The sequence below is a fragment of the Muntiacus reevesi genome, chromosome 20 (genome assembly GCF_963930625.1).
Source record: "Muntiacus reevesi chromosome 20, mMunRee1.1, whole genome shotgun sequence".
Taxonomy (NCBI): domain Eukaryota; kingdom Metazoa; phylum Chordata; class Mammalia; order Artiodactyla; family Cervidae; genus Muntiacus; species Muntiacus reevesi.
In genome coordinates, this window is record NC_089268.1 from 37634322 (window position 1) to 37660045 (window position 25724).

The window sequence follows — 25724 nt, forward strand, 5'->3', positions numbered from 1 at the left end:
AAAACTAGCAAATCAAAACTGTAGACTTGGGTCTCCTGTTTGAGCAATATTAACAGAAGACCAGTTTGTGACTGGCCTCTGTGTGTGTGTGTGTGTGTGTGTGTGTGTGTGCATGTGTGTGCATGTTACAGGTAGTGGTGAGACAGGCGGACTCAGAAAAGTGATAAAGGTTTAGGATATGTGCCAAGAGAAATGAGAAAGGGAGCTGACTGCTGATGCAGAAAAGGATAAGACTGAGGGTTCAGCTGAGACGGGAACGCGTAACTTTATAATGAAGCCAATTACGCTCATAGAGAACATTTGGAAGCAATGTAACACACACACACACACAAGTTGTGCAGACATGTGGGGTGCAAGCATCAGTACATTTTAAAGCACCCCCATTATTCTAATTTGCCATCAAATTTGTAAACCGTGGGTGTGGAAGAGGCAACACACCCTTGTACACTCCACTCAGCCACAGAAGAAAGCAAACCCTGCTTTCAAACCATTCTCCTTAATGTTATATAAAGGTAGCATAACTGGGAACAGAAAAGATAAATCTTAAATATGAAATACAGAAATCCAGTGGGATCACTGCTTGTCCATACAAGCTTACAAATTTCCCATGCGTGCACAGATATAGATGCTTCAGAGATACACAGCCAAGAGTATGAGACAATCAGACCTTGAAAAAACATTATGTGCATCTCTTAAATTACCATTTATTAAACATCTTCTGTGTGTCAGTCATCCCTAGTCCTTCAGGGCTGCAGACCTCACAGACACAAACTCTGTCCTCAACAAGTTCAGTCATCCAGGGGAGACAGAAGGACCAAGAGCCTGGAGGAGCAGGTGGAGAGGGAAGAGGACAAGGATGGCTTCCTGGAGGAGGTGACTGGATTTGAGTTTGGAAGAGGAGAGATACAACAGGGAAATGAAAGAGGAGCAGCTCCCAGAAATTGAAAACAGGGAATACAGAGACATGGGGGGCAGAAGGAGCGTGGGGTACCTGGGAGAGGCATGTAATTCTGTTGGCCCTGGGAGGGCCAGAGAATGAGGTAAAAGGAAGGAGCAACCAGCCAGGAAGGGCCTTAGCTATCTCTCTGGAGTTTTATTCTATAAGTGACTCAGGGCTGTGGAAGTATTTCATGCAGGGGATTAACACACTCTAAATTGTATTTCGTAAATATCCCCATCAAATTGGGAACTATATACATACATTGTGTGTGTGTGTGCGCTCAGTCGTGTCTGACTTTTGGGGATCCCATGCATGTAGCCCACTAGGTTCCTCTGTCCACGGGGTTTCCCAGGCAAGAATACTGGAGTGGGTTGCCATTTCCTTCTCCAGGGGATCTTCCCAACACAGGGATCAAACCCGCATCTCCTGTGTCTCCTGCACTGGCAGGCGAATTCGCTCCCACTGAGCCACCTGGGAAGCCCCATATATACATTGCTATATATAAAACAGGTAACTAATAAGGACCTACTGTACAGCACAGGGAATTCTACTCAATACTTTGTAATGACCTATATGGGAAAAGAATCTTAAAAAAAAAGTGTATGTATAACCGTTTCACTTTGCTCTATAGCAGAAACTAACGTAACAACTATACAGCTATACAACTACAATTACACAACTATAGCTGTAAACAACTACATTATGATAAAAAAATAAACAATCTACTATTAAATTAAAAAAAAACACAATCAATCAACCAGGTGAGAAAAGGAAGCAGTAGAAGAACAGACGGGTTTGGGAGCACAGTGAGAATGCAAACAGGGAAATCAGTCTGAGGCAGGTGAAGAAACTCAGGCGAGAACTGTCAGAGGTCCCCATGAGGGTGTCTGCAATGAAGACCATGGTCAGATCTAGATAAAGCACAGGAGGAGATCTGGGAAAATCTGGCCAGGCAAAGGTGGCGGGTAAAGGGGGAGGGAAGAGGCCAGGGACGCCATCCTGGACTGCTGCTGAGGAGCCAGGATGACCTGTTGGCATTTGTCAAGGTGGTAAACACAGAGGAGGCGTGCTGGGTGTGGAGTGGAGGGAGGGGGTAAATCCAGTCCAGGATGTGGTGAGGTTAAGGGATGATTCAAAAGGAGATGCCTTGGAGCCTGCTGCATGGATGCTCAGGTTCCTGGGAGCATCCATGGGCACGCGAGGAATAGAACCCTACTGTGAACGGGCAAGAGCTACCTTCGTCAGAGACACAAACGAGGAGACACAGCCTGCAGGGGAGACCGGGGAGGCGAGGGGAAACCCTGGAAGAGATCAACAAACTAATATGTGTGTATTACACTATGAACCTATTGCCTGAAAATCAGCAAATTATATCCTTAGATGAGGGTTTTGCAATTCTTAAGGGACGTTTTAAAATACATGTGTGTTCCATCTTCAGAATTTGTCATCATAAATACTTAATCTGAAAAAGCTTCCTCATCCCTGAATTAAAACCATGCCTTAATTAAGATGCGTATATTTGCATATTACAACTGAAGTGAAGACTGGTGGATGTTTACACCTATCAAGTCCAGAAAGAGAAGCTGAACTCGCTCGTCAGGCAGAGAGGCATCACTGACCGACCTGAAGCCTCGGCAGCTGCAGACCTTCGGTGGCGCAAACTCAGTGACAACTCAGTGGCAGCTCTCTTCTGTTGTTCTAACCTCACTACAGATTGTGACAGCATTTCAGCAGGAGAAACCAGGTTTGCCTCAATTTTTCAGAGCAAACTTTCAGGTTATGACCTTATCTTCTTCAAGTAAGTGAAAGGTAAGCGACTCTAAAGTCAGATAAACCCATCAGCAAATGGGGCTGTGATAAAAAGGGACTTTCATAACCCGTGGGATTGACCTCCATCTACACCTAGATGCTCATACAAGAGCAAGAGGCCCTCTTTCCTTCACTAAGGACTGAGAGCAGGGCCAGGCTCTGCCGATTTAAGAGATAGCTGAATTTTCAACCCAACTGTCACTCAAACACTCAACTAAATTTAAGGTAAAAACATCCACATTTAATTTTTGAGTATGGTTGAAGCCATTCAAAGAATTTTAAGGTCACTTCTAAGGTGGGAACAATTACCCAGAAACTGGCTATTTGCAGAGAATTAAGTTATTCAAGCTAACCTTGATATTGCTTGTGTGCTCAGTTGCATCTGACACTTTGTGACCCCATGGATTATAGCCCACCAGGCTGCTCTGTCCATGGGATTTTCCAGGCAAGAACACTGGAGGGGGCTGTTTCCTTCTCTGGGGATCTTCCCGACCCAGGGATAGAACCCATGTCTCTTTGCATCTCCTACATTGGCAGGCAGATTCTCAACCACTGTGCCATCTGGGAAGCCCAACCTTGATATTAGCCAGAGCTTATATTTTCGTCGTATCACACATGCACCTCTTTCTACACACTTAAATACACATACCCCACAAATATTTATAAGACACACACACACACTTGAAGTCTATATTTCATATCTCCTGTATTTCATAGGTGGTGCTAGTGGTAAAGAACCTGCCTGTCAACGCAGGAGATGTAAAAGATGAGGGTTCAATCCCTGGGTCAGGAAGATCCCCGGAGAAGGAAATGGCAATCTGCTCCAGTATCCTTGCTTGGAAAATTCCATGGATGGAGGAGCCTGGCAGACTACAGTCCATGGGGGTGCAAAGAGTTGGGCACAACTGAGCTCACACACACAGAGCAACTATTTCCACAGAATTTACACTGTATTAGGTATTATAACTTATACACAGAGCACAGCATGTGAAATGCCAGGCTGCACGACTCACAAGCTGGAATGAAGACTGCCAGGAGAAATATCAATAACCTCAGATATGCAGATATGCAAATAATATCACTTCAATGGCAGAAAGTGAAGAGGAACTAAAGAGCCACTCGATGAAGGTGAAAAAGGAGAGTGAAAAAGCTGGCTTAAAACTCAATGTTCAAAAAACAAAGATCATGGCATCTGGTCCCATCACTTTAGGGCAAATAGATGGGGAAAAAGTGGAAACAATGACAGATTTCATTTTCTTGGGATCCAGAATCATTGCAGACAGTGACTACAGTCATGAGATTAAAAGATGCTTGTTCCCTGGAAGAAAAGCTATGACAAACATAGACAGGGTATTAAAAAGCAGAGGCATTACTTTGCCAAAAGAGGTCCATGTAGTCAAAGCTATGTTTTTTCCACTAGTCATGTACAGATGTGAGAGTTGGAGTGAGAAGGCTGAGTGCTGAAGAATTGATGGTTTTGACCTCTGGTGCTGGAGAAGACTCTTGAAAGTCCCTTGGGCAGCAAGATCAAACCAGTTAATCCTAAAGGAAATCAAACCTGAATATTCACTGGAAGAACTGATGCTCCAATACTTTGGCCACCTGATTGTGAAGAGCTGACTCACTGGAAAAGACCCCAATGCTGGGAAAGATTGAAAACAAGAGGAAATGGGGGCAACAGAGGATGAGATGGTTGTATGGCATCACTAACTCAATGGACTTGACTTTGAGCAAACTCCAGGAGACAGTGAAGGGCAGGAAAGCCTGGCATGCTGCAGTTCATGGGGTCACAAAGAGTTGGACATCACTTAGCAACTGAACATCAAGGTATTATAAGCAACCTAGAGATGATTTAAAGTACATGGGAGGATGTGTGTAGGTTATATAGAAATACTATTATCACCTTGTATCACGGAGTTGAGCATCTGTGAATTTTGGTACCCTTGGGCGAGGGGGCTGTCCTGGAACCAATCCCCCATGGAAACTGAAGGATGACTATACTGTGGTTTGACAATGCAAACTCTAAAAATGTAGGACTTACACAAATCTTATTAGTTCTTATGGGAATCATGTATGTGCTAAATTGCTTCAGTCGTGTTTGACTCTTTCGCGACCCCATGGATTATAGCCTACCAGGCTCCTCTGTCCATGGGATTCTCCAGGCAAGAACATTGGAGTGGGTTGCCATTCCCTTCTCCAGGGGATCTCCCCAACCCAGGGATGGAACCCACATCTCTTATGTCTCCTGCATTGGCAAGCAGGTTCTTTACCACTAGCGCCACCTGGGAAGCCCTAGAATCATGTACAGATTATATAAAACTAGTTTTTTTTTTCAACCGAACAATAGTCTGACTATTGTTTGGAAAAAAAAATTATACTAACAATATTCTGAAGAATTCTTTCTATTCAAAGTTTTTAGTTTTATAAATATAGGTTTTTTAAATGTTTACACTGAGCTCCACAGGGCTCTGCTATTTCTGGAACTAAAGCAGGTGTTTTTTAATAAGGTCTAGAAGTTTCAGTGAGTATGGAGGTGGCTGGGGGGGAGGAGGGCGGAGTGTGGAGAGAAGAGCCCAAAACCACAGAACCCTAAGATCCCCAAACGCTGCTACTCAGAAAATATGAAGATTTCTACATACAATTCTGCTGAAGCTTTGGAGGAGGTAGTAGATTAATTTCTTCAATCAACACGGACTTATAGAGCACCTGCCATGGGCCAGCACTGTTTCCAATGGAGGAGAAACAGCATTGAACAAAACCAACAAAATCCCTGATTACATTCTAACAATAAATTTTGCATTAATAATAAAAATAATTACAGCAGCAGTTATTCACTGAGAATGTACTATATGCTTAGTACTAGTGGTGGCACTGACATTGTTAATTATGATTTTACTTCAAGAACAAGAGTGGACTTTTTTGAGCACTTATTATGTGCCTTCTGGGTGCTATTCCAAATGCTTGTCATTTCATCTTCAGGACAACCCTATGATGCAGGTACAAGCAAATTTCACTGATTCTTAACTGCACATTTCTCCTTTACATTTTAGCATTTCTCAGTTTGAGATGCATCTTCTAATGAATGGTGTCTCACTATCATAATAGCTAGAGTTTTTTCTTTTCTTAGGGTTATATACATTTTCATTTTGCATAGGAGAAAATGGAGATAAATACAGCTTCAGTTTCTTGGCAAAGGTACATAGCTGGTACGTATTGGGTTGGCCAAAACGTTCTTTCAGGTTTTTCTGTAAGATGGTACACAAAAACCTGAATGAACTTTTTTCTTTGCCAAGCCAACCTATGTGTCAGAATTTCAAGTTTTAAATGTGGAGAGAGCTACATAAAATCAAAGATTCAATTATTCTATTTTTTGTGGCTATTTCTGACAACTGAGTCACTACACTCAAAAAAGAAATACAAATGAAAACTACAAGAAGATGTCTTTCTCTAACAGGAAAGGATTTTAAAAGTCAGTTGACAAAGTATGTCAGAGCGGGTGTGGGGGAACGACCTTGTTGATGAGCATGTACGTTGCAACATCTTGTCTAGTGGGTATTTGGCAATTCCTATCGTGATTTAAAATGCACACACCTATGATCCTGTCATTCCACTTGTAGAAATTTATCCTACAGTTAATATTTATACATGCGTGAAATGACATGTGAGATTATACACTGAAGCAATGAGTATAAGATCAAAAGATCAGAAGTTATCCGAAGCATCTATCAGTAAGAGTAAACTTAAATAAATACAGTACATATCTGGAGCAGCACATATACATCAATTTTTTTTATAAGAAGGAAAAAGGCAGCTCTTCATATACAGATTGAAATTATCTTCAAGAGACATTATAAAGTGAAAAGGAGAAGCATTTGAGATGGGTGGGAAGGAGGCTCAAAAGGGGGGGATATATGTATACCGATGGCTGATTCGTGTTGAGGTTTGACAGAAAACAAAATTCTGTAAAGCAATTACCCTTCAATTAAAAAATAAATAAATTTTATTTTTTTTAATAAATAAATTAAAAAAAAGAGTATATATGTACATAAAGACACATAGGAAGGTATGTGTTTTTATACGCAGAAAGCAACTTAAGGTATACACAAAGAACTTAAAACAGTGGTTGCCTCTGGAGGGGAACAGGGATCTCTAATAATGGGTTAGGAGGGAGACTTTCTTTGAATATGGTATTAAGTGCATGTATTACCTACTTTATGATTAGAATCCAAGAACAAACAGTGCATCCTTTGCAGTGGTGGTCGTTACTTCTGGAAGATTCCAACTACACAGTGTCACGGCCAGGGCACGAGACTGGCAGTTAGAAGGCTGCATTTTCACCCTGTGTTTGCTGTGGGATGACGGGGAAGGGCTTGGTATGTTATGGTATGCAGAGCAAAAGAAGAACAAAATACACTTCATACACACAACACATTCGATTCTAGTCCATCAGTCAGGGTCTTCCCCTGGAGGGGAAAGAAAAAGATAAGATATGATCTTTGTCCTGTTGACACTCATGGTGTAATAGGAGGAAACAGCTATGTCAGCAATAAATACATAACAGAACAAAATGGCTCTAATGCAGCATTTGTTGCCACCTCCTCCTCTTGCCCCCCTGGATTCTAAGCATTTTATCCCAGGTATTGTACCAGTTCCCTAAAAAACAAACAAGCAAGCAAACCTCATGGTTACTGAATGGAGCTGAATTCTAAGAGCATGACAACTCAAATAATAAAGACACATGCTCGTCACAGAGGCAGCATGAGAACAGTTTCCCGGGTACATCAGAAAAGATGCAAAGACGGTAAAAGGAAACTGAGTCTTGAAGTAAGGGGAAGAATTCAACAAGACCAAAGAGACTTCTTTATGTGTACAAGAAGTGGAACGGGGAGGGTGGTGGGATTATAGGAGCTCTCTAGTTTAAGAAGGGGGAAGGGCCGGACACAGTGTTGATTTTTCATGTTTCTGTCTCCAAGGGAAGGGTAGCGAGTCCCAGAATACGTCACCAGGTTGAAGATCCCAAGAATTATCACCCATACAACTCCAAGCAGGAACATGTTAGAGGGTAAAAAGCAAAAACATCTAAGAAACTGTGGGGAGAGATGTAAAAGTAAGTGGGAATAGTAAAGAAATATAGTACAAACAATGGGTGAGGAAGATATTTAGCTCACGGGGAGAGAGACAAGCTGAAGAATAACCAAAGGAAGCACCAGGCCCTGGAGGTGAGGGTGTATGTGCGCGCTGGTTACTCAATCGTGTCCAACTCTTTGCCACCCCACGGCTGCTGCCTGGCAGGTTTCTCTGTCCAAGGGATTTTCCAAGCAAGAATGGAGTAGGTTGCCATATCCTTCTCCAGGGGAGGCTCCCAACCCAGGGATCAAACCCAAGTCTCTTGTGTCTCCTGCGTTGGCAGGTGTATTATTTACTATTGTGCTACCTGGGAAGCCCCTAGAGGTGAGGGGAGGGAGGCAATTGTAAAAGTGTTAACTACATCATAGCTTTAAATTAGAAAAATAAATAGTTGATAAGAAATAAGAAATGAGGGATATAGACAAACAAGCAACTTTAAAATTACCCCCTCAAAAAGAAAAAAAAAAAAGGGGGCCTAAGTTGAACTAGGGATCCATGTCTGATGATTATAGTTTACAGCAAATAAAAATGGAATAGTTTCCTTACTCACGTGTGTGCCATATAATGACAGAGCTACATTAATAAGAACTTGAGTCTTCAAAACTCCTTTATTTTTATTTGACACACGTGCATTTAAAACACTTCTGGAATTCTGAAAAGCATCCAAAGCTAGAACGCTGAATAATGAAAAATATTAACAATTATGAGAAGAAGTTGGTTAACTCATTTTTTTCCTCAGATGCTAAAATTCTCTAGATTTCCAATTTCAAGAGAAGAGTGTTAATGTATACATTTTAAAAATGCCACCAATGCTAACCTTAATTTTTTTTTTTGTTTTGCTAACCGTAATTATGTCTTCTTAACTTTGCACAGAAACCCCAGAGAGAATGGATTACTGGCCCACGGAAATACCTTCATTTCACTACTCTTTGTCAAGAGAATTCTGAAAAAGTGGAAGTCACAATCTATATTGAAGGCTGGTGATCATAGGAGAGTGGTACACAGAATGAGGTCTGTACCTGTTGCTAAAAATGTGCTGAGGAAGATAGAGGCCAGGCCTGGGAAGAAAACTCTGCAAACAGCATCCACCCTCACACCACCAATGAAAAGATTCTCAACCAGTTGAACACTTGAGCAGCAGAGCTATAGATGAAAAAAAAAAAAGAAAATCAGGAGTAGCTTCCTCATTTCTCTAGTGGATGCCTGCATTACTTGCTTTAAGCATCACTGGCATTAATGCTTTTTAGTGTCAAAACTTATCAATAAAAAGAACTTCAGCTGGAAAGAAGTCATTAACACATTTTACAACAAAATGTATTGCTGGAGAAACAAAGTACTTTTCAGGGGGGACCTGAAAACTCTTCCTTGAAAATAAGCTATGAGCACTTTTTAATTTTAACTTCTGTGTCTTCCAAGCAATTTTCCAAACAGGTTTCCCAGGTTAAAACACAATCACAAGATTTTAGAGAACAAAAGTTAAATAAGTAACTTGTTTTATCTTCTTCATTAAAACCGTAAATGTTTGAAAAACCATCTGACATTGGTGTCAGTCTTTGCAGGGAGGCCAGGCACATTATACAAGGATGGGGTTAAAAATAGGAAGAAACTTGCACATATCCTTCATATTATATATAGGGGAGGTTTTAAACTCATTTTTTATTTCATTCTCTCTGGGATATTCTTTTCCCTTTCATCTTTCTCTCTCAATTTGCCAAAATGTAAAGTGTAATGAACATACAACTGGGGTTGCCAGATAAAAACAAAACATCCACTTACATGAGAATTTCAGATGAACGAATAAATTTTTAGTACAAGTAAACTCCAAATATTGCATGAGACATACTAAAAAAAATAAAAGAAAAAGAGACAACAACAACTTGTTGTTTATCTGAAGTTCAAGTGTAACAGGATCCTCTGTTTTCATTTGCTGACTGGCAACCTGACATGTTGGAAGGACTGATGCCAAAGTTGAAACTCCAATATTTTGGTCATCTGATGCAAACAGCTGACTCACTGGAAAAGTCCCTGATGCTGGGAAAGACTGAGGGCAGGAGGAGAAGAGGGTGCCAGAGGATGAGATGGCTGGACAGCATCACCAATGCAACGGACATGAACTCGGGCAAACTTCAGGAGGTGGTGGGGGACAGAGAGGCCTGGCGTGCTGCAGTCCACGGGGTCGGAAAAGGTCAGACGTGACTGGGCGACTGAACGACGATGACAATCCAACATGCAACAGGCCTAATCCGTCAAGTGGAGGGCTGGCTAAGTATGTTGGGCAAGGGCGGTAAGTGATAGTGCCTGCTGGTGGTCAGACACAGAGAAAAAGGTTGGGGTAGGGTGTGGATCAGGACAGAAAGAGGCTGGTGATACATCTTAACTGCATGCAGAGGCTGACGGTAGAAGACCAGCCTGGGGGGTGACTGGTGGAGCAGAGGGAGGCAAGCAGCTCCGGGCTGAGCGGTACACGCACACACTCTGACGCAGGTCCTCTTCCCTCCGCTGCCGATTTCTTCCTCACGCTAGTGAATTTCATAGAGGCAGTATATAACAACAACAGTAGAAAACGAGGTACCCTTAGACTTGATAAATAATTTAGAATATAGTAACTGCCACTTCTATGGAGATTTTATTTTTTTACTTGAGATATGATTGAAACACATTATGTTAGTTTCAGGTGTACAACATAACGATTCACTTTTTGTATATACTGCAAAAAGATCAGAGTTGGTCCAGTTAACATATGTCCCCATACATGTAAGATATTTTTCTTTTAATGAGAACTTTAAAGATTTACTCTTTTAGCGATTTTCAAATACACACTACAAAATTATTAACTCTAGTTGTCATACTGTACACTGCATCTCCATGGATTATTTGTTATAATCAAAAGTCCTATATTTTGACTCCCTTTGTTCATTTCTCCCACCTACCACCACCATCTGCCTCCAGAAATCATCAGATTTTTGTTTGTTTTTTAATCTACGAGTTTATTTTGCTTTGTTTTAGATTTCACATTTAAGTGAGATCATGCGGTATTTGTCTTTCTCTGCCTGATTTATTTCACTTAGAATAATGCCCTCAAGGTCCACTAGCAAGACTTCTTTCTATGGCTAAATAATATTCCATTGTGTGTGTGTATGTATACACACACACTTGTTTTCCTTATCTATTCATCTATCCATGAACACTCAGGTTGTTTTCATGTCTTGACTATTGTAAAGAAGGCTGCAATGAACAATGCAGTGTATATCTCTTGCAGAGTTAGTGTTCTCGTTTTCTTTGAGTAAATAACCAAAAGTGGACCTGCTGGATAACTTGGCAGTTCTGTTTTTTATTTTCTGAGGAACCACCATACTGTTTTCCACAGTGGCTGCACCAACTGACAATAGTGTGCAAGGATGCTTTTTCTCCACGTTCTCACCAACACTTATGTCCTGACTTTTTGATAATGGCCATTCTAACAGTGTGAGTTAATATCTCACTGTGGTTTTGATTTGCATTTCCCTGATGATTAGTGATGGATGGTTAGTGATAAGGGCTTCCCTTATGGCTCAGCTGGTAAAGAATTTGCCTGCAATGTAGGAGACCCCGGTTTTATTCCTGGGTTGGGAAGATCCGCTGGAGAAGGGATAAGCTACCCCTCTCCAGTATTCTTCGGCTTCCCTTGTGGCTCAGCTAGTAAAGAATCCATCTGCAATGCGGGAGACCCTGGTTAGATCCCTGGGTTGGGAAGACCCCCTGCAGAAGGGATAGGCTACCCACTCCAGTATTCTGGCCGAGAATTCCATGGTCTGTATAGTCCATGGGGTCCCAAAGAGTTGAACACGACTGAGAGACTTTCACTTTGATTCCTCTGACTCTGATGATCAGTGATGCTGAGCATCTTTGCAGGTGTTTGTTGGCCATCTGTATACCTTCTTCTGTAAAATGTCTATTCAGATTCTCTGCCCACTTTTTAATTGAACTGTTTGTGAGTTACTTTGCTACTGAGTTGTGTCAGTTCTTTATATATTTCAGAAGTTAAATCTCTCATGAGATATAAGATTTGCAAATATCTTCTTCCATTTGGTAGGTTGCCTTTTCATTTTGTTGATGGTTTCCTTTGCTGTGCAGAAGCTTTTTAGCTTGATATAGTCCCACTTGTTTATTTTTGCTTCTGTTGCCTTTTAGATTTTCTTTTGATTACTTTCTATCAATACTTTTACATTGAATGCTAGCAAAATATTTGATCAAGAACTTTGTTTCTCCTTATTCCTGATATTTCCTGGGAGCAGCTAGGCAAAGAGGTGTGAGGTAAGAGAGCATGCTATTAAATAAAACATTCTTAAATGAGGACCTGTGGAACTTTCTGACTTCTAATTTAGAGCCCCAGCTGCCTATAAAAGAAGTCAGAAATGCTAGCTGGGGTCTTGATAAATGAGACAGGTTTTCAACCTGTCTTGCTCATTTTCCCATCTCCATGTGACTTCAGTTGATTCCCTCCTCAACCTTTCTCTGGGCTTGAGGCTTATAGGCTGGCTTGCCCTATTTCTCTGGCTTGGATATCTCCTGCTGTCTTGGCCCTAAACACTCCAACGTTTAGCTGCAACTTGTCCCGTACCCACCCTCACAGATGGGAGCTGAGAGGAGAGCAAGGTGAACAGGCTCTGCAAACAGAGTGCCCAACAGTGCTTAATAGTCATCTGTTAGTCTCTGATGGGAGAGGCCCTGATGTCCAGCTTAAGTTAAGTTTCCCTTGCCCCAGGCTGACGGTGGATTTATCAAACTGGGGAAGAGTGAGGTGAAGGCGGTAGTTCTCGGCCTAAGTTTGGCTGCTCTGCTGTCTGCTTTATGGGGAAGCAGTCTATGGAAGCCCTGATGCTTCTCCCCTGGACTATTTCTGTCCTCTCTTCTTATTCCTTCTCCTACCTCTGTGTCTACATAGAGTTTGCTTATTTAGATTCAGATTTGCAGGTGGGGGGTAAGAAGGCCCATTTTGACCTGGAACGTGAGTTGCGCTCATCAATCCACCTTTATTAGAACCTCTTAATCTGCAGATCTGCAGTGGCTTGTGGTACAGGGATGCTAAGCGTGGACTCTGGAGCTAAACTGCCCTGTCACTTAATAGCTGCGTGACCTTGAGAAGTTTCTTAACCTATGTCTCAGTTCCATCATTTGTAAAACAAGGGATACTGCTGAGTTGGCCAGAAAATTTCTTTGGGTTTTCAGTAAGATGGTACAGAAAGCCCTGAATGAACTTTTTGGCCAATCCAATAACAGTACTGATAGAGCTGGTATGAAGATTAAATGTGTATATGCAAAGCTCTGAGAACAGTACCAGTTACATGGTGTGTGCTTTAAGTAATGTAATGTAATGATGATGATGATGATGATAATTCAATCAGATTCTAGTCTCCTTGCCAATCCTCAGGGAAACTGCCAGAGCAGAATTTCTGACATCTATGGGTCCCTGGATATAGCATTTTAACATACCACTAAAATCTTCATTATTTACATAAACTTCCATACAACCTATCCCTGAAGTTACAGTAATAAATCAATGTGTTTAAAAAAAAAAAAGTTTAATTTTTAGAACAATGTCATGTTAGAAGGAAAAGAGAAAAATACAATGGTACAATATCAAAGTTAGGCTCCAGGAAACATGACCTGTTATTTAACTTGAATCACAAGCTGAGAAAAGCTAAAAATAAAGAAAATGCTTTTGGATCAGGTTGGCATGGATCAGGAAGCAAAAGGGTGTCTAGAGATACCTATTCTTGAAGCCAGAAATAACAGAACTATATCTGCCTCTTTGGTAACAATCATATGGTTACCTTGAGCAGGAAGCACAAATTTTACACCAAAAGAGCTCTTTAGAATGTCCATTATTTTGAGACTGAGTTACTCATACGACTATAGTGTAGAGTTCCTGAGACCAATGAAATGAGTTTAATATTTACTGAAGTGCTCACTTCCCTGTGTTCCAAGGCCATAACCTGAGCATGGTTTTAGTATGCTCTATGCTTTTTAGTCTACTAAAACTAAAACTATGGTTTAGTATGACATGTGACAAATGTAACAATAAGGGAACTTAATCAGACGTTTATCCAATTGTTCCTGCTATTTAGCAACATCCCCCAAATTACTTTTTAAACAACTTTTAGTCTTTGCCAAAGATGGACTAGAGTTAAGTGCACAAATGGCTTTGCCCAATCTGCTGCTGAGAACCGTTTTAAGCATGGCATAAACATGGCAAATCAATAACTTGTCTCTTCCTCTGCATGTGCCATGAAAATCTGGCTATCAAAAAGTGCTGGATCCATTAAGAACTGAAGTTGCTATTTCCAGACAGCAGATAGCTCAAAGCCCAACAGGGCCAGCAGGCAATAATCCAAACTCACATCTCCTTCTCTAAATGTACAACCCAAGGCACTCTGATGCAACTTCACTCCAAGAACAGGGCATGATGAAGCTTTGACAGTTCTGTAGCTGCCTCAGAATTGAGTCAAATGGCTGTGACTCTTCAAACATAAAGAACTGGATAAAGTAACTTCTATCTTAAATTACTAGACAGATGTGATTAATGGAAAAATGTAAATCAGTAGATGATTTTCTGAAATGCAACTGTTCCTTTGGCTTAAGTTGTGATACGTGGATTTATGAAACTTGATGCCATAGAGATCTACTAGTCTCTTAGGGAAGAAAGGACGGTATATAACCAAAGACTTCTTTCTCCCAAGACTTCTGAAATAGATTGGGCTTCTGCCCAAATGAAGCTGCAGAAAATATAATTTTGCACTTTCTGTTACATAGTTCATTATACACTAGTAGGTACGAATTCCAAGAAGTATTTGTATTCACAACAGTTCTTAAGGTAATCTTAGGAAATGTGGATAAGGGAACTACATGTGAATTATTTTCGTACATTTAATACTGCAGGTAAAGATGCACTGTCCTGGACTTCCCTGGTAGCCCAGTGGTTGAGAATCGGCCTATCATGCAGGGCACATGGGTTCAATTCCTGGTCTGGGAAGATTCCACATGCCTCAGGGCAATGCTACAATTACTCAGCCCGTGCTCTGCAACAAGAGAAGACACCACACTGGGAAGCCCATGCACCATAAATAGAGAGAGTAGCCCCACTCACTGCAACGAGAGAAAGTCTGTGCACAGTAATGAAGACCCAGTGCCGCCCACAGTAATTAAGAAATTTTTAAAAATGCATTGTACTGATTCACTACTTACAAGTATTCACTCAAGTTATGCCTAGAATAAGCTTTAGGATAAAAATATAATGATTCTTAAAGGCTTTAATAAATTTAGAGTATCTAATTAAATAAATAAATAATTGGGGGGAAGACAGATTCCACCCTTCTCACCTCTTATGCTCTCATACATTTTCTGTCCCACCTGGTTAATTTCTTTACCCAATTACCAATATGTGTTCAACCACTCTTTGACTATTTCTCATTTATTAAACCACTCTCTATAGTAATACATACTTCATTTATCCAACGTGATTAATAACCAGCTCTTCCTAAGAGAGTTTTCAGGATAAAGACAATTTATTCTTAAAAGATCAATGTTTGCAAAAATAGATTATACACATCTCTACTATTTTTTTAAAGAAAACATCTGTTTCCTGAGGTAATTTAGGTCCAATTATTTTACTCTGGGACTACAAAAAATGTATTATAGGGATATTTGGATTCACGTTAAGTGGCCTTGGGCAGCTGCACATTTAGAATCCCTCTGTTAATGACTTAGAGCTTTTATAGCCGACCTTGTCCTTACATTCATTTTGCATGCTGCCACTTCTTAATGGAGCTCTGACTTCTTGAAGCAATAACCACCCTCTTTTCAACAGCTGCTAGAGTTGACTGTGGTTTGGGAAATCAGGCATCTATGTTTGTTAGAACTTTTTTTTTTTTTTAAAGTGGACTGTTTGTGAATGGAGAACTGAAGAACAAATGAGGCAGGGAGAGAGAGAATTAGATGATTGTGACAGTCTGGACCTAGGCTGGCTCACTTTCAGGTTCTGGGTTGTGTTTTTGACAGCTAAGACCGCTACACAAAAGACCTCCAGTTGAGAGATTTTCTTTCTATTCATATGCTAACTTCTCAAGTGTATTCAATTCACAGGCAGCTGTTTTTTGGACACACATGAGTCTGTTTACAGTTCAAGTGATACATGTCTATGTGCGTAGAAAAAAATCATTAAAACAACCTGGTCACCAAAAGACAAAGAAAAGTTTACTTCACCAACACAAGTATGTTTCTACTCGTGTGTCCACTGATTTATGTAGAAAATTATTCAAACAACAACAGTCACTAAAAGAAAATGAGAAGCCCACTTCACAAAATACAGAAACTGTAACCATGACAATCTGTCAAAAAGACTCACTTTTAATGATCGAGTATATATTAATTCATATAGATTATCTATGTTTAGGAAGTATTGAATTTTGCAGATGTAAAAACCACTACAGACCTAAACAGAATTGTGAACCTTTTCCTTTCCAAGTATGCTCATATTTTATAGTAGTATTTTACGATAGCAAATTATAAACATCTGTGTTTAGCTGATAAACCTAGACTTCCCCCAACACGTAATTCTGATAACATGTAACAAGAAAGAAAAGAAGGCAACAGGAAAGAGGGAGACATCTTATATATGCATGGCAATATTTTCTTCAGGTCAGAGACAAAAAGCATATGCGAATCTGCATAGCTTTAATAACAACGTTCTCATGATAACCTATTCCACTTATCTGTGACTTATCCAAAGGAAAAAAGGAACTCCAGGCTGGTTGTCCTTGGCCTGGGAGACCTTTGGTCCTATAAGCTTGTGGTTAGCTGTCATGTGGTTTCAGAAATTCCAAGCTCTGTTTATTATGTGTTTATTAAAACAACAGAGGAAAGAATATAACGTACAAAACACAATCGGATTACCTGCAGCTACTGGATTTCCTTTACCAATGTTCCCTTTTAACTAGGAGAGAGAAATGAGACTTAGGGTTTGGTCAAGCCTTTCTGTGTATGTTTAGGAGAATTCCTAAAAACAATTTTTTAAAAAGATGAACATAGGACTAGAGATAACAATTCAAAGCGAAATTCTTTCAGGCTCCAGCAAAATTGGACTTAGAGTATAAAAAAAACAAATCGAGTATTTTCCTCAAGACTCATTCTGAGTGCTCATTTTGCCCTAAGCTCTATTTGCTTTTTGCAACAGCACTTAGAGAAAACCAACTGACCATTTACAACCTAAACAATGGCTTTCAAGTCTGATCAAGAAACGCACCTGGCTTCACTCAAATAACAAATTTGCTTAACCTGGTGACTTTCCTGTGTCTGGGGTCAGACAGGCGCAGTCTCGGTTTGGTGGAGAAAAGGAGAGCAAACATAAGTGATTCATTGAGAACAAAATGGTGGGACTGACGCCCCTTTGTCATTACAACTCTTTTTAACAGCTTCTTGGAGGCAAGACTATCATTTAAGTGACCCACTATAATTTGGGATGAACCCCCAGAAAATTATGCCAACTTTAGAACAGGATTTGCATTTCTGAGTTTACTCAGCATTATGAACCTTCAGAAATGCTAAGTATTCCTTCTTTGGTACAAATTTACTTGATGTAACAGGGAAAAAATGAACAATTAAAAAAATCTAGCTAGAGAAGAACAGAATACCATAACACTCACTCCTAGGAGTAGACCATAGTGGGTTTTTTTTTTTTTTTTTACTTCTGGCATCATTTTTACTATGGAAAATTTCAATCATATAAAAAAAACACACAGACTAGATGGATGAACTCCCACAAACCAATAATTTAGTTTTGATAATCATCAACACAAGGCCAACCTTATTTTTACTGTGCCCTACCCACGTCCCCCTTTTAATTCTTTTTTAAAGCAAATCCCAGACAGCCTATATTTTATTTTATATATGCTTTCATTTACGACATATGTATATATTTAACCTGAAAGATCTCTCCAGAAAGCTCACTGAGCGTGAGATGTTTAAATCAATTTTAACCACATCTTACAAAACATTTTACACTAAAATCTATCTGCCTAGAAAACTAACTTGAATATAATTGGGTAATTAAAAAGACAAGGTAGCTCAAATCACAATCTTCTATTACTTTATTTATGGAGAAGAAAGGAGCATTCTAACATTGAGAAAACAGTGCACCCCACTCAATGCCCATGATTCAGAGACATGGTTAAAACTAAAATGGTTAAACTTGCCTGGAAGGAGTTTGGAAAAACATGAGGAGGTGGTAAGGGGAAGGAGAAATTTTCCTAGAAAATTTCCCCCTTTTCACTGCACATATAGAATAAAATAGAATGCCATCAGGCTAAACCTTGGGTGCTTCAAAAATCATTCATCAAGCCTTCCAGCTACTTAACAGTAATTTATGACTGACCTTAAAGCAAAGATCAAAGGGAACTCCATCTAGCATTTATGTTCAATTCCTCACTGCCTGATGACTAATTTGTAGAGGAATGAAGTCTTCACAGAGGAAGCCAAAATCATCTGAGGTGACTTTGATACAACGCCACAAAGGATGTGAAGAGGAAGCCAGGAGAAGCTGTGAGTGGCTAAGCTCCATTAAGAGTTCTAATAAAAGAATAATGGAATTTCCCTTAACAGTGAATTCAAAAAATGTCAGAAGTGGGCAAAATTAGACAAGTCAGGCAAAACTTCTGATTTGTCACAGCCTATTGCTGCTGCCGCTGTTAAGTATTAGCTTCAGCCACTGTTGCATTTATGTTAATTAAATGACACTGCCTTAAAAAAAAACGGCAACTTTCCCATCGGAAATCTGGCCAATCTCATTCCTCTGGCTGTTGTGTTACTTATCAGTCTGCACCTTCCGCCTGCATTGTCAGACACTCCCGGCTTGCTCAAGTTCTTTCCAACAAATTGCTATTCTGCAGTGATCGATTTCACTTGAAAAATTTAACTTGAAATGATAAATGTTTAGTCTTGTACATCGCTGTGGTCACGTGGAATACAAACATCTCTCTTGATAGATTTTTGATGCTTAAGTTAACAGATCACTATAGAAAAACCAGGAGCTATTAAAATTCTTTCAACTTCTATGAACAACTGGCACATTTTTCCTCCCGAATCCAGACATCTCTGTATTCTCATATGAAGAAAGTAATTTTCACACTCCTTATTTTGGCTAGTTAAAAAATCCCTATCACGTGTCTCTTTGTAACTTCATAGATAAAGATTTAAGTTTATATTAGCATTTCAACCATGCAAATGTTTTGTTTGCTTCTGAAATCACCTCAAATTAACAGATTTATCAGAACCTTACAAGATATAGAAGATTTGAACAAGTCTCAGGATATTTTCATATATTTCCCCATGAAGATGTGGTATTGCGCATTTTCTTTAAAAAGTTAGTGGGCTTTTTTATTTTTTTAAGAATTTATGTTTTACAAATACATAGTGAAATATTTGTCAGTGAGAAGAGGCTTAAGAATTCTTCAAAGACAGGGCGTGGAGTGTGTGGAGTATAAATTCAACAAGACTGGCTGTGGATCTATGAAGTTACTGGATGGATAGAGGGCCAAGGTCATTAACTATGTGGTCTTCGGTACAGCAAAGCTCTCGGGAGTGAATATTTCAGTTATAATTCTAGGCACTGCTTTCTGTTAGAGGTTTTTTTTGTTTGTTTTGTTTTTTTAAGAAATATAACTTTCTGTCAGGACCAATGGTGAACCGAGAGTTGGCAGATAATATTTCAACTATCTTCATCAATTCAAAAGCCAAGTTCATTTACTACACTGTTTGGAAAGAAAAAAACCCACTAATCGAAAAACACCCCCAAATCTGTCTTTTCACAGTCTTTGAGGATTCAGTGACAATATGTAAACAGATTTTAATGTGAATACAGAAGAATATTTTAGTTCAGAAATACAAATTTTCTCTCTTCTTTACAAGAGATAAAGAGTTAAAAATTAAAACTGAAATATAAATGTAATTGGTAGAAATGTACTTCAAAATCACTGTGTACTGGTGAACGTTGCGCTCTATGTTCAGAAGGACTTATATTACCCAATTACACTAATAACATGCTTCTCTTACCTTGTGATCATATGGGTTATACGAATGAAATATCCGAGAAAGCTCCTTTGTTCTTTGCTTTTTCTGTGGGAGAAAACACAAACCTTTGAGTTGACAGGTGGCAAAAATACACACACGTGTAAACATCTAAATGTAGATCTCTAGCGCTCTCTCTCTATCTACTTTATGACATTATTTTGAGATTTTTCCTTTGTGCAGGCCGAGGACCTACACAGTTAATTTGGGATGGATGGATACAAGCAGAAACCAAGGCCACTTGATGGTCATGTGGATCACTGTCACAGACCAGCCAGGCAATCTCTTTCTGGAAAGTTTCATAATTACAACTCTACTTATTACAAATGCATAATTCAGACACTAAAATGAAGAAAAAAACTATGAGAAGAAAGAAAATACATTTAGAACACTTTCAATTTCACAGCAACACCAACTTCTGTTACTCTGAGTTGGGCATGAGCGAGTCTTCCCTGGAGGCTCAGTGGTAAAAGAATCCGCCTGCAATGCGGAAGCTGAAGGAGACAGAGGTTGGAGCCCTGGATTGAAAAGATCCCCTGGAGAAGGGAATAGCAACCCACTCCAGTATGCTTGCCTGGAGAATACCACAGACAGAGAAGCCTGGTGGGCTAGAGTCCACAGGGTCACAAAGAGTCGGACACAACTCAAGTGACTTAGCACGCATGCACGCATACATATATATGACTGCTATAGATATAATGGTGTCTCACACACAGTGGGCCCTCAATAAATATTTGCTGAACTAATGAATAAACGAATATACCTGAGATAAACAGGCATATACCAACTGTATCAGTAATGACAACATGTGACTCTCATACACAGTTAGGAGAAGAAAAGCCCCCTTCCCTTCTCATGATGTTTTCTTCATTACAAGAAGCAAGGCCTCTCCATCTCCTTACTCCCAGCATCTGTGATAATGAAGGGTGCTGTTCTCTTAGGAGAGGTGACTGTAAGAATCAGCTTGTTTACTTTTGTTTTACTGATTGTTTTGTTTACTAATTGTTTAATCAGCGTGTTAATCCACTGTGATCTGTCCACCTTCCCATAACCACTGTGAGAAATTTTGTGGATGGTTCCAGACCTTCTGTGCATGTATCTTCACACACAACTGATAACTTTTACTTTCAAAGAAAAAGGATCATTCTGTATACATTCTTCTGAAATTTACTTTTTTCCCACTTCATTATTTATCCTTGCCAAACTTAAGTGCCTGTATATCCAGCACTGTGATCCCTTAAGAGTTCTAAAATCCAAAAACTCCTGAAATCTGAACTTTCTTCCTGCAATGCATTTCAATTTATAAATATAATGATAATCTTTGCACAAACATCTAGGCCAGCTTGAGAGTGTGTGTTTTTTAAAAGGATAAATTATGGAAGTCCAGTTGCAGGATCAAGGAGTAGGCATGTTTATTACCTTGATAGGAACAGCCAGGCAGACCCCTCCTCCAGAGAGAAGACTAACTTTCCCTCTCACCAAGAGTGAATGAGAAAAGGGATTATGGCTTAGGTTGGAAATTCTTAATTTCTCTTTGCCGTTTAAAGGTTAGAACATTGATAAATTTAGAGAAAAGATAAGACATTTTAAAAAACAGGTATTAAACACCATCCCAGCTGCTGATTATAGAATGCATTTCTTGTATTTAAATTTTGTGTATCACAGAGTTAACCCATTTCAGTTCAGTTCAGTTCAGTTGCTCAGTCGTGTCCGACTCTGTGACCCCATGGACTACAGCATGCCAGGCTTCCTTGTCCATCACCAACTCCCAGAGCTTGCTCAAACTCATGTCCATTGAGTCGGTGATGCCATCCAACCATCTCATCTACCGCATTTTAAAATTCTGTCATGAGAGTGGCCAGTGTGTCCTTAAGACTGCCCCCGTCTGGCTTCTGGGTCTACTCTGATGTTGTTGATCCTTGCCTGGTAGCCACATTTCCTAGGGAAGGATTTCCTTCCTTTAAACTCCAGTCTCCTCCTGAGCACATACATTGAACCTCCCCAGGGTGAAATCCACGTAGATCTCCAGCATAGGTCCTGCATGACCTTTGGCATCTACCTGGTTGAAGAGTCAGAGCTAATATCAATGAGGCCCTTGTGTTAGAGTCATTTGTACACACTCACGGGTTTCGTACAGGTTAGTTCTTTACTTTGGAACTGTCTTTGGAGCCCAATTCAAGTAAGCAGTCCTTCAAATCACTTGGCCTGTTTCCACATTCTGACACTCACTAGCAGACATCCCTCCCTGCAGCTCAGCCAAAATTCCCACTTCCCCTGTCCACCTCTGAGCTGTGTTGCTGACCACCTGGCTGCCCAGTAGCCTAACTCCACTTCTCTGGAGAGCAGAGATGTATGTTTAACTGTATGGAAACAGTTTCATGGCTCTCCAAGCCCTGGCATCTGTTCTGAACAGGTCACCTGCCCGCCAGAGTTTTCATTAGCTTCTAATTTTCTCTTTCCTTTCCATACACCCACTTAGCTGGTTTAACAGTTTTTGGCTTGTACTTCAATCAGAAGAGAAATGACGGATATTAACACTTCCTTTGGTAGGAGACAATATAAAACACTGGGGAATTTTTTTTTTTTTTCAGAAAGGAAATTATGCTAGAGAAGATAAAATAGGCGGCATATCAGTATTCAGCTTAGGAGGTGTCCCCAGGACTGATCAGTCCAAAAATGGTAGAGCTACCAGTTTGAGTCAGCAAGTGGATAAGAGATAGGCAGGGGTAGTTTGGTGTGGCCTTTTTATGGGGGTTTGGACTTTATATCTTTATTTTGATGCTAAAACCTAAATATACCTTCTATTATTTGGGGAAGAAAGTAGGGTATAAATAAATAGCAAATAACACTATTCAGATTAAACCCCAAAAGAAGACAGTGAAGAAAGAATGCCCTTTTGTCTGACAACAAATTTACTATATACAACTACAGTGAAGTCTTGGCTGTGACTATGGAAGGTTATATATTATTAGTCCAGTTAACTGAATACCACTACTGTTTTCCCTGTGAGGTCAGAGTCATGTAGCCCAGAGCTGCATCTTCTGGGATCTAGAATAGGGGTTGACAAATGATAGCCCCTGGGTCAATTCAGCCTATTGTCTGTTTCTGCAAATAAAATTTTAATGAAACATAGTCACACTCACTTGCTTATGTATTACCTATGGCTGCCTTCATGCGATAACAGCAGAATTTGACTGGTTACAACAGAGACTCTATAGTTCATAAATGCTGAAGTATTTACTCTCTGACCCTTTACAAAAAAAGTTACAGAAACAGCCATCTCTGATCTATTCACAGAATCTCTATCTTTGACCATGTCCACTTCTGGCAATAGTCCCATGACCCCAAACCAAATGAACAACTATTTGTCTAGCAAAATTCCTTGTTCCTTTTGCTCACTGAATGAAGACAGTTCAAGAATCAATCATAACCTATACCCTGACATATCAGGATGAACATATCAAGGAAAATATCAATCAGCTGTTTTTTCAGAATTGTGCATTCTGAGCATTCTACATTCAGACAGAGAATGTTACAAGTTGTTTTTGAGAGCATGCTGAAATAGATATAGTGCTTTTGGAGCTTTCTGTACCACATTATAGCTGCTGGTGACAGAAACTTTGAGAAGAGACCCTTTACTAAGTTCTAGCACTAAAGTCAAGTAGAAGGTTTTGTGGACAAGTAACTAGAGTAAGCCAGTTGCTAGTGAGCCAGGTTCCCACATGAAGACCATGTTAACAATACAAAGCTACAAGACCTGTTAAGCCTTGCTATCAGCAGTTTTAACTGAAACTAAAAGCTGAGCCAAAAATGGAATAATTAGGTATTTTCCTATTGCATCACAGTGTGTGTCTAAATTACCTCCCACTTTTTCGCCTGTTAAAACAAACATCTCAGTCATGCAACCACCTGTTAATTCTCCAAGTGTTTAAAAAGTAAACATGTTAAACAAGTTGTGTGATGAACCTGGAATGAGGGTGGCCAAAGTACAATAAGTACGGGAAACACCTCCCCGAGAACCGTGTAAGGTGCCTTCAAGTCCACCTCATCACTAATCTCAAGGTCCAGGTCACAGAGATGTGGTGCACGCTCAGTCGTGTCCGACTTTTTGCGACCCCATGGACTGTAGCCCACCAGGCTCCTCTGTCTGTGGGGTTCTCCATGCGAGAATGCTGGAGTGGGTTGCCATGCCCTCCTCCAGGGGAAGCCAGAATCTCACTCTGCAAGGACAGAAAACACCAATGACTCCTTCTATGTCCATGTTTAAACTCCCTTTCAGACAAAACCAAACAAAATTAAAGGTCCTACAGGAGAATTTTTTTTAACAGTTCAGGTTTGCAGATAATGTAATTATTTCAGTTTTCATCAAATATAACAACAGAGCTCAGATCTGAAAGGCATTCCACGCGTGATGAGAACCTGTATTTTGAACAAGATCAAAATATAATCAATTGAGTTTTAACAATATCCACCAATTTTACTTCTCCTGGTTCCCCCCAAAAATTCAGTGCTTTCTGGGCCCATTCTCTATTTATAGATTAAAGTTTTCTAAAATAAAATAGTGCTGAGTATAAGGTGAAACTGTAATAACGCTACATACGGATTCTCAAAAGCAAGAAAACCTACAAGCTTTCAAGGAGTTTGATGTGTTAAGGTATGTTCTAATAAAACACAAGTGTTTCAGCAGGTCTTCATCATACTTTGTGGTAAGAAGACAAAAGAACAAGTTTGAGTTTCAATGGATTGACTGCTGGTTTCTGGTTCTGTCTATAAGGAACTTGGAAGTTACTGTTCTGAAAAATCAGTAACTCGTCCTGGACCCAGACGAGAGCAAAGGACACAGGGAAGGCTGTTCCCCACCCACCCACCCTCAACTGGAGAGAGCAACAAGCAACGGAGCAGAGAGGTCCTTGCTGGGACCAGGGCTGGGGCAGGAAACCCGAACAGTCATCACTGGAAGCTCAGTGCTGACAGCTTTGGGAGTTAAGGACTCCAATGGGGTCCAGTTGTAGGGGGGCCCCACAAGGCTGTGAAATTTACCAGCAGAAGCCCCAGAGAAAAATCAGAGAAAAATCCCCTTGGGCTTCTGGCAGGAGGAGGGGGAAAAAGAATCGTTTTGGAATACACCAGTGCATTTTGCTCTTCACAAAGTCTGCCCCCAGGAGAAGCTAGTTAACCAGAGCCTAACCCACTAGGGTATTACCAGAGCCTAACTGACCTCGGAAGGGAACGCACAGCTCCAGCCCACCTCACCATCCTACCCCACCTAAAGAGAGAGAAAAACACTGAGAAACACTTGTGAAGACCACAGTGCAGGGGCCTAGGCTAACTAAAAGACTGAGACGCGATGACAGGAATACAGAATACTTCCCCTCACACACATTTTGCCATATTGTTAAAGGCAGTTCCTCTTAACCAGGACATCATACCTGATGACCAAGGAACATCACAAGGTATGTCAAAGGAAAAAAACACCCACGATTTGAAGAGACAGAGCAAATGTCACAACCAGACATGGCAGAGATGTTAGAATTATCATAAAGCAATTATGATTAATACACTAACATCTCTAATGGGTAAAGCAAACAGCATGCAAGAACAAATGGACATTGGAAGCAGAGAGAGAGAAAGCCTAAGGAAAAAAAACAAAAGAAATGTTAGAGATCAAAAATAATGTAACAGAAATGAAGAATGCCTTTATGGGCTTGTTAATAGAGTGAACACAGCTGGGGAAAGAACCTCTGAGCTA

The 25724-nt window shown here is 40.1% G+C and overlaps 1 protein-coding gene across 4 annotated transcripts in view; it reads right to left on the reverse strand.

The window, feature by feature from the left end:
- The window catches only part of CDKAL1 (CDK5 regulatory subunit associated protein 1 like 1), a 576202-nt gene that overhangs the window by 91490 nt on the left and 458988 nt on the right, over positions 1-25724 (reverse strand). For all 4 annotated transcript variants that reach the window (XM_065912374.1, XM_065912378.1, XM_065912376.1 and 1 more), the window contains one exon: positions 19961-20023. In XM_065912374.1, coding sequence (XP_065768446.1) covers positions 19961-20023 — 63 coding nt within the window. The remainder of the gene's footprint in view (positions 1-19960; positions 20024-25724) is intronic.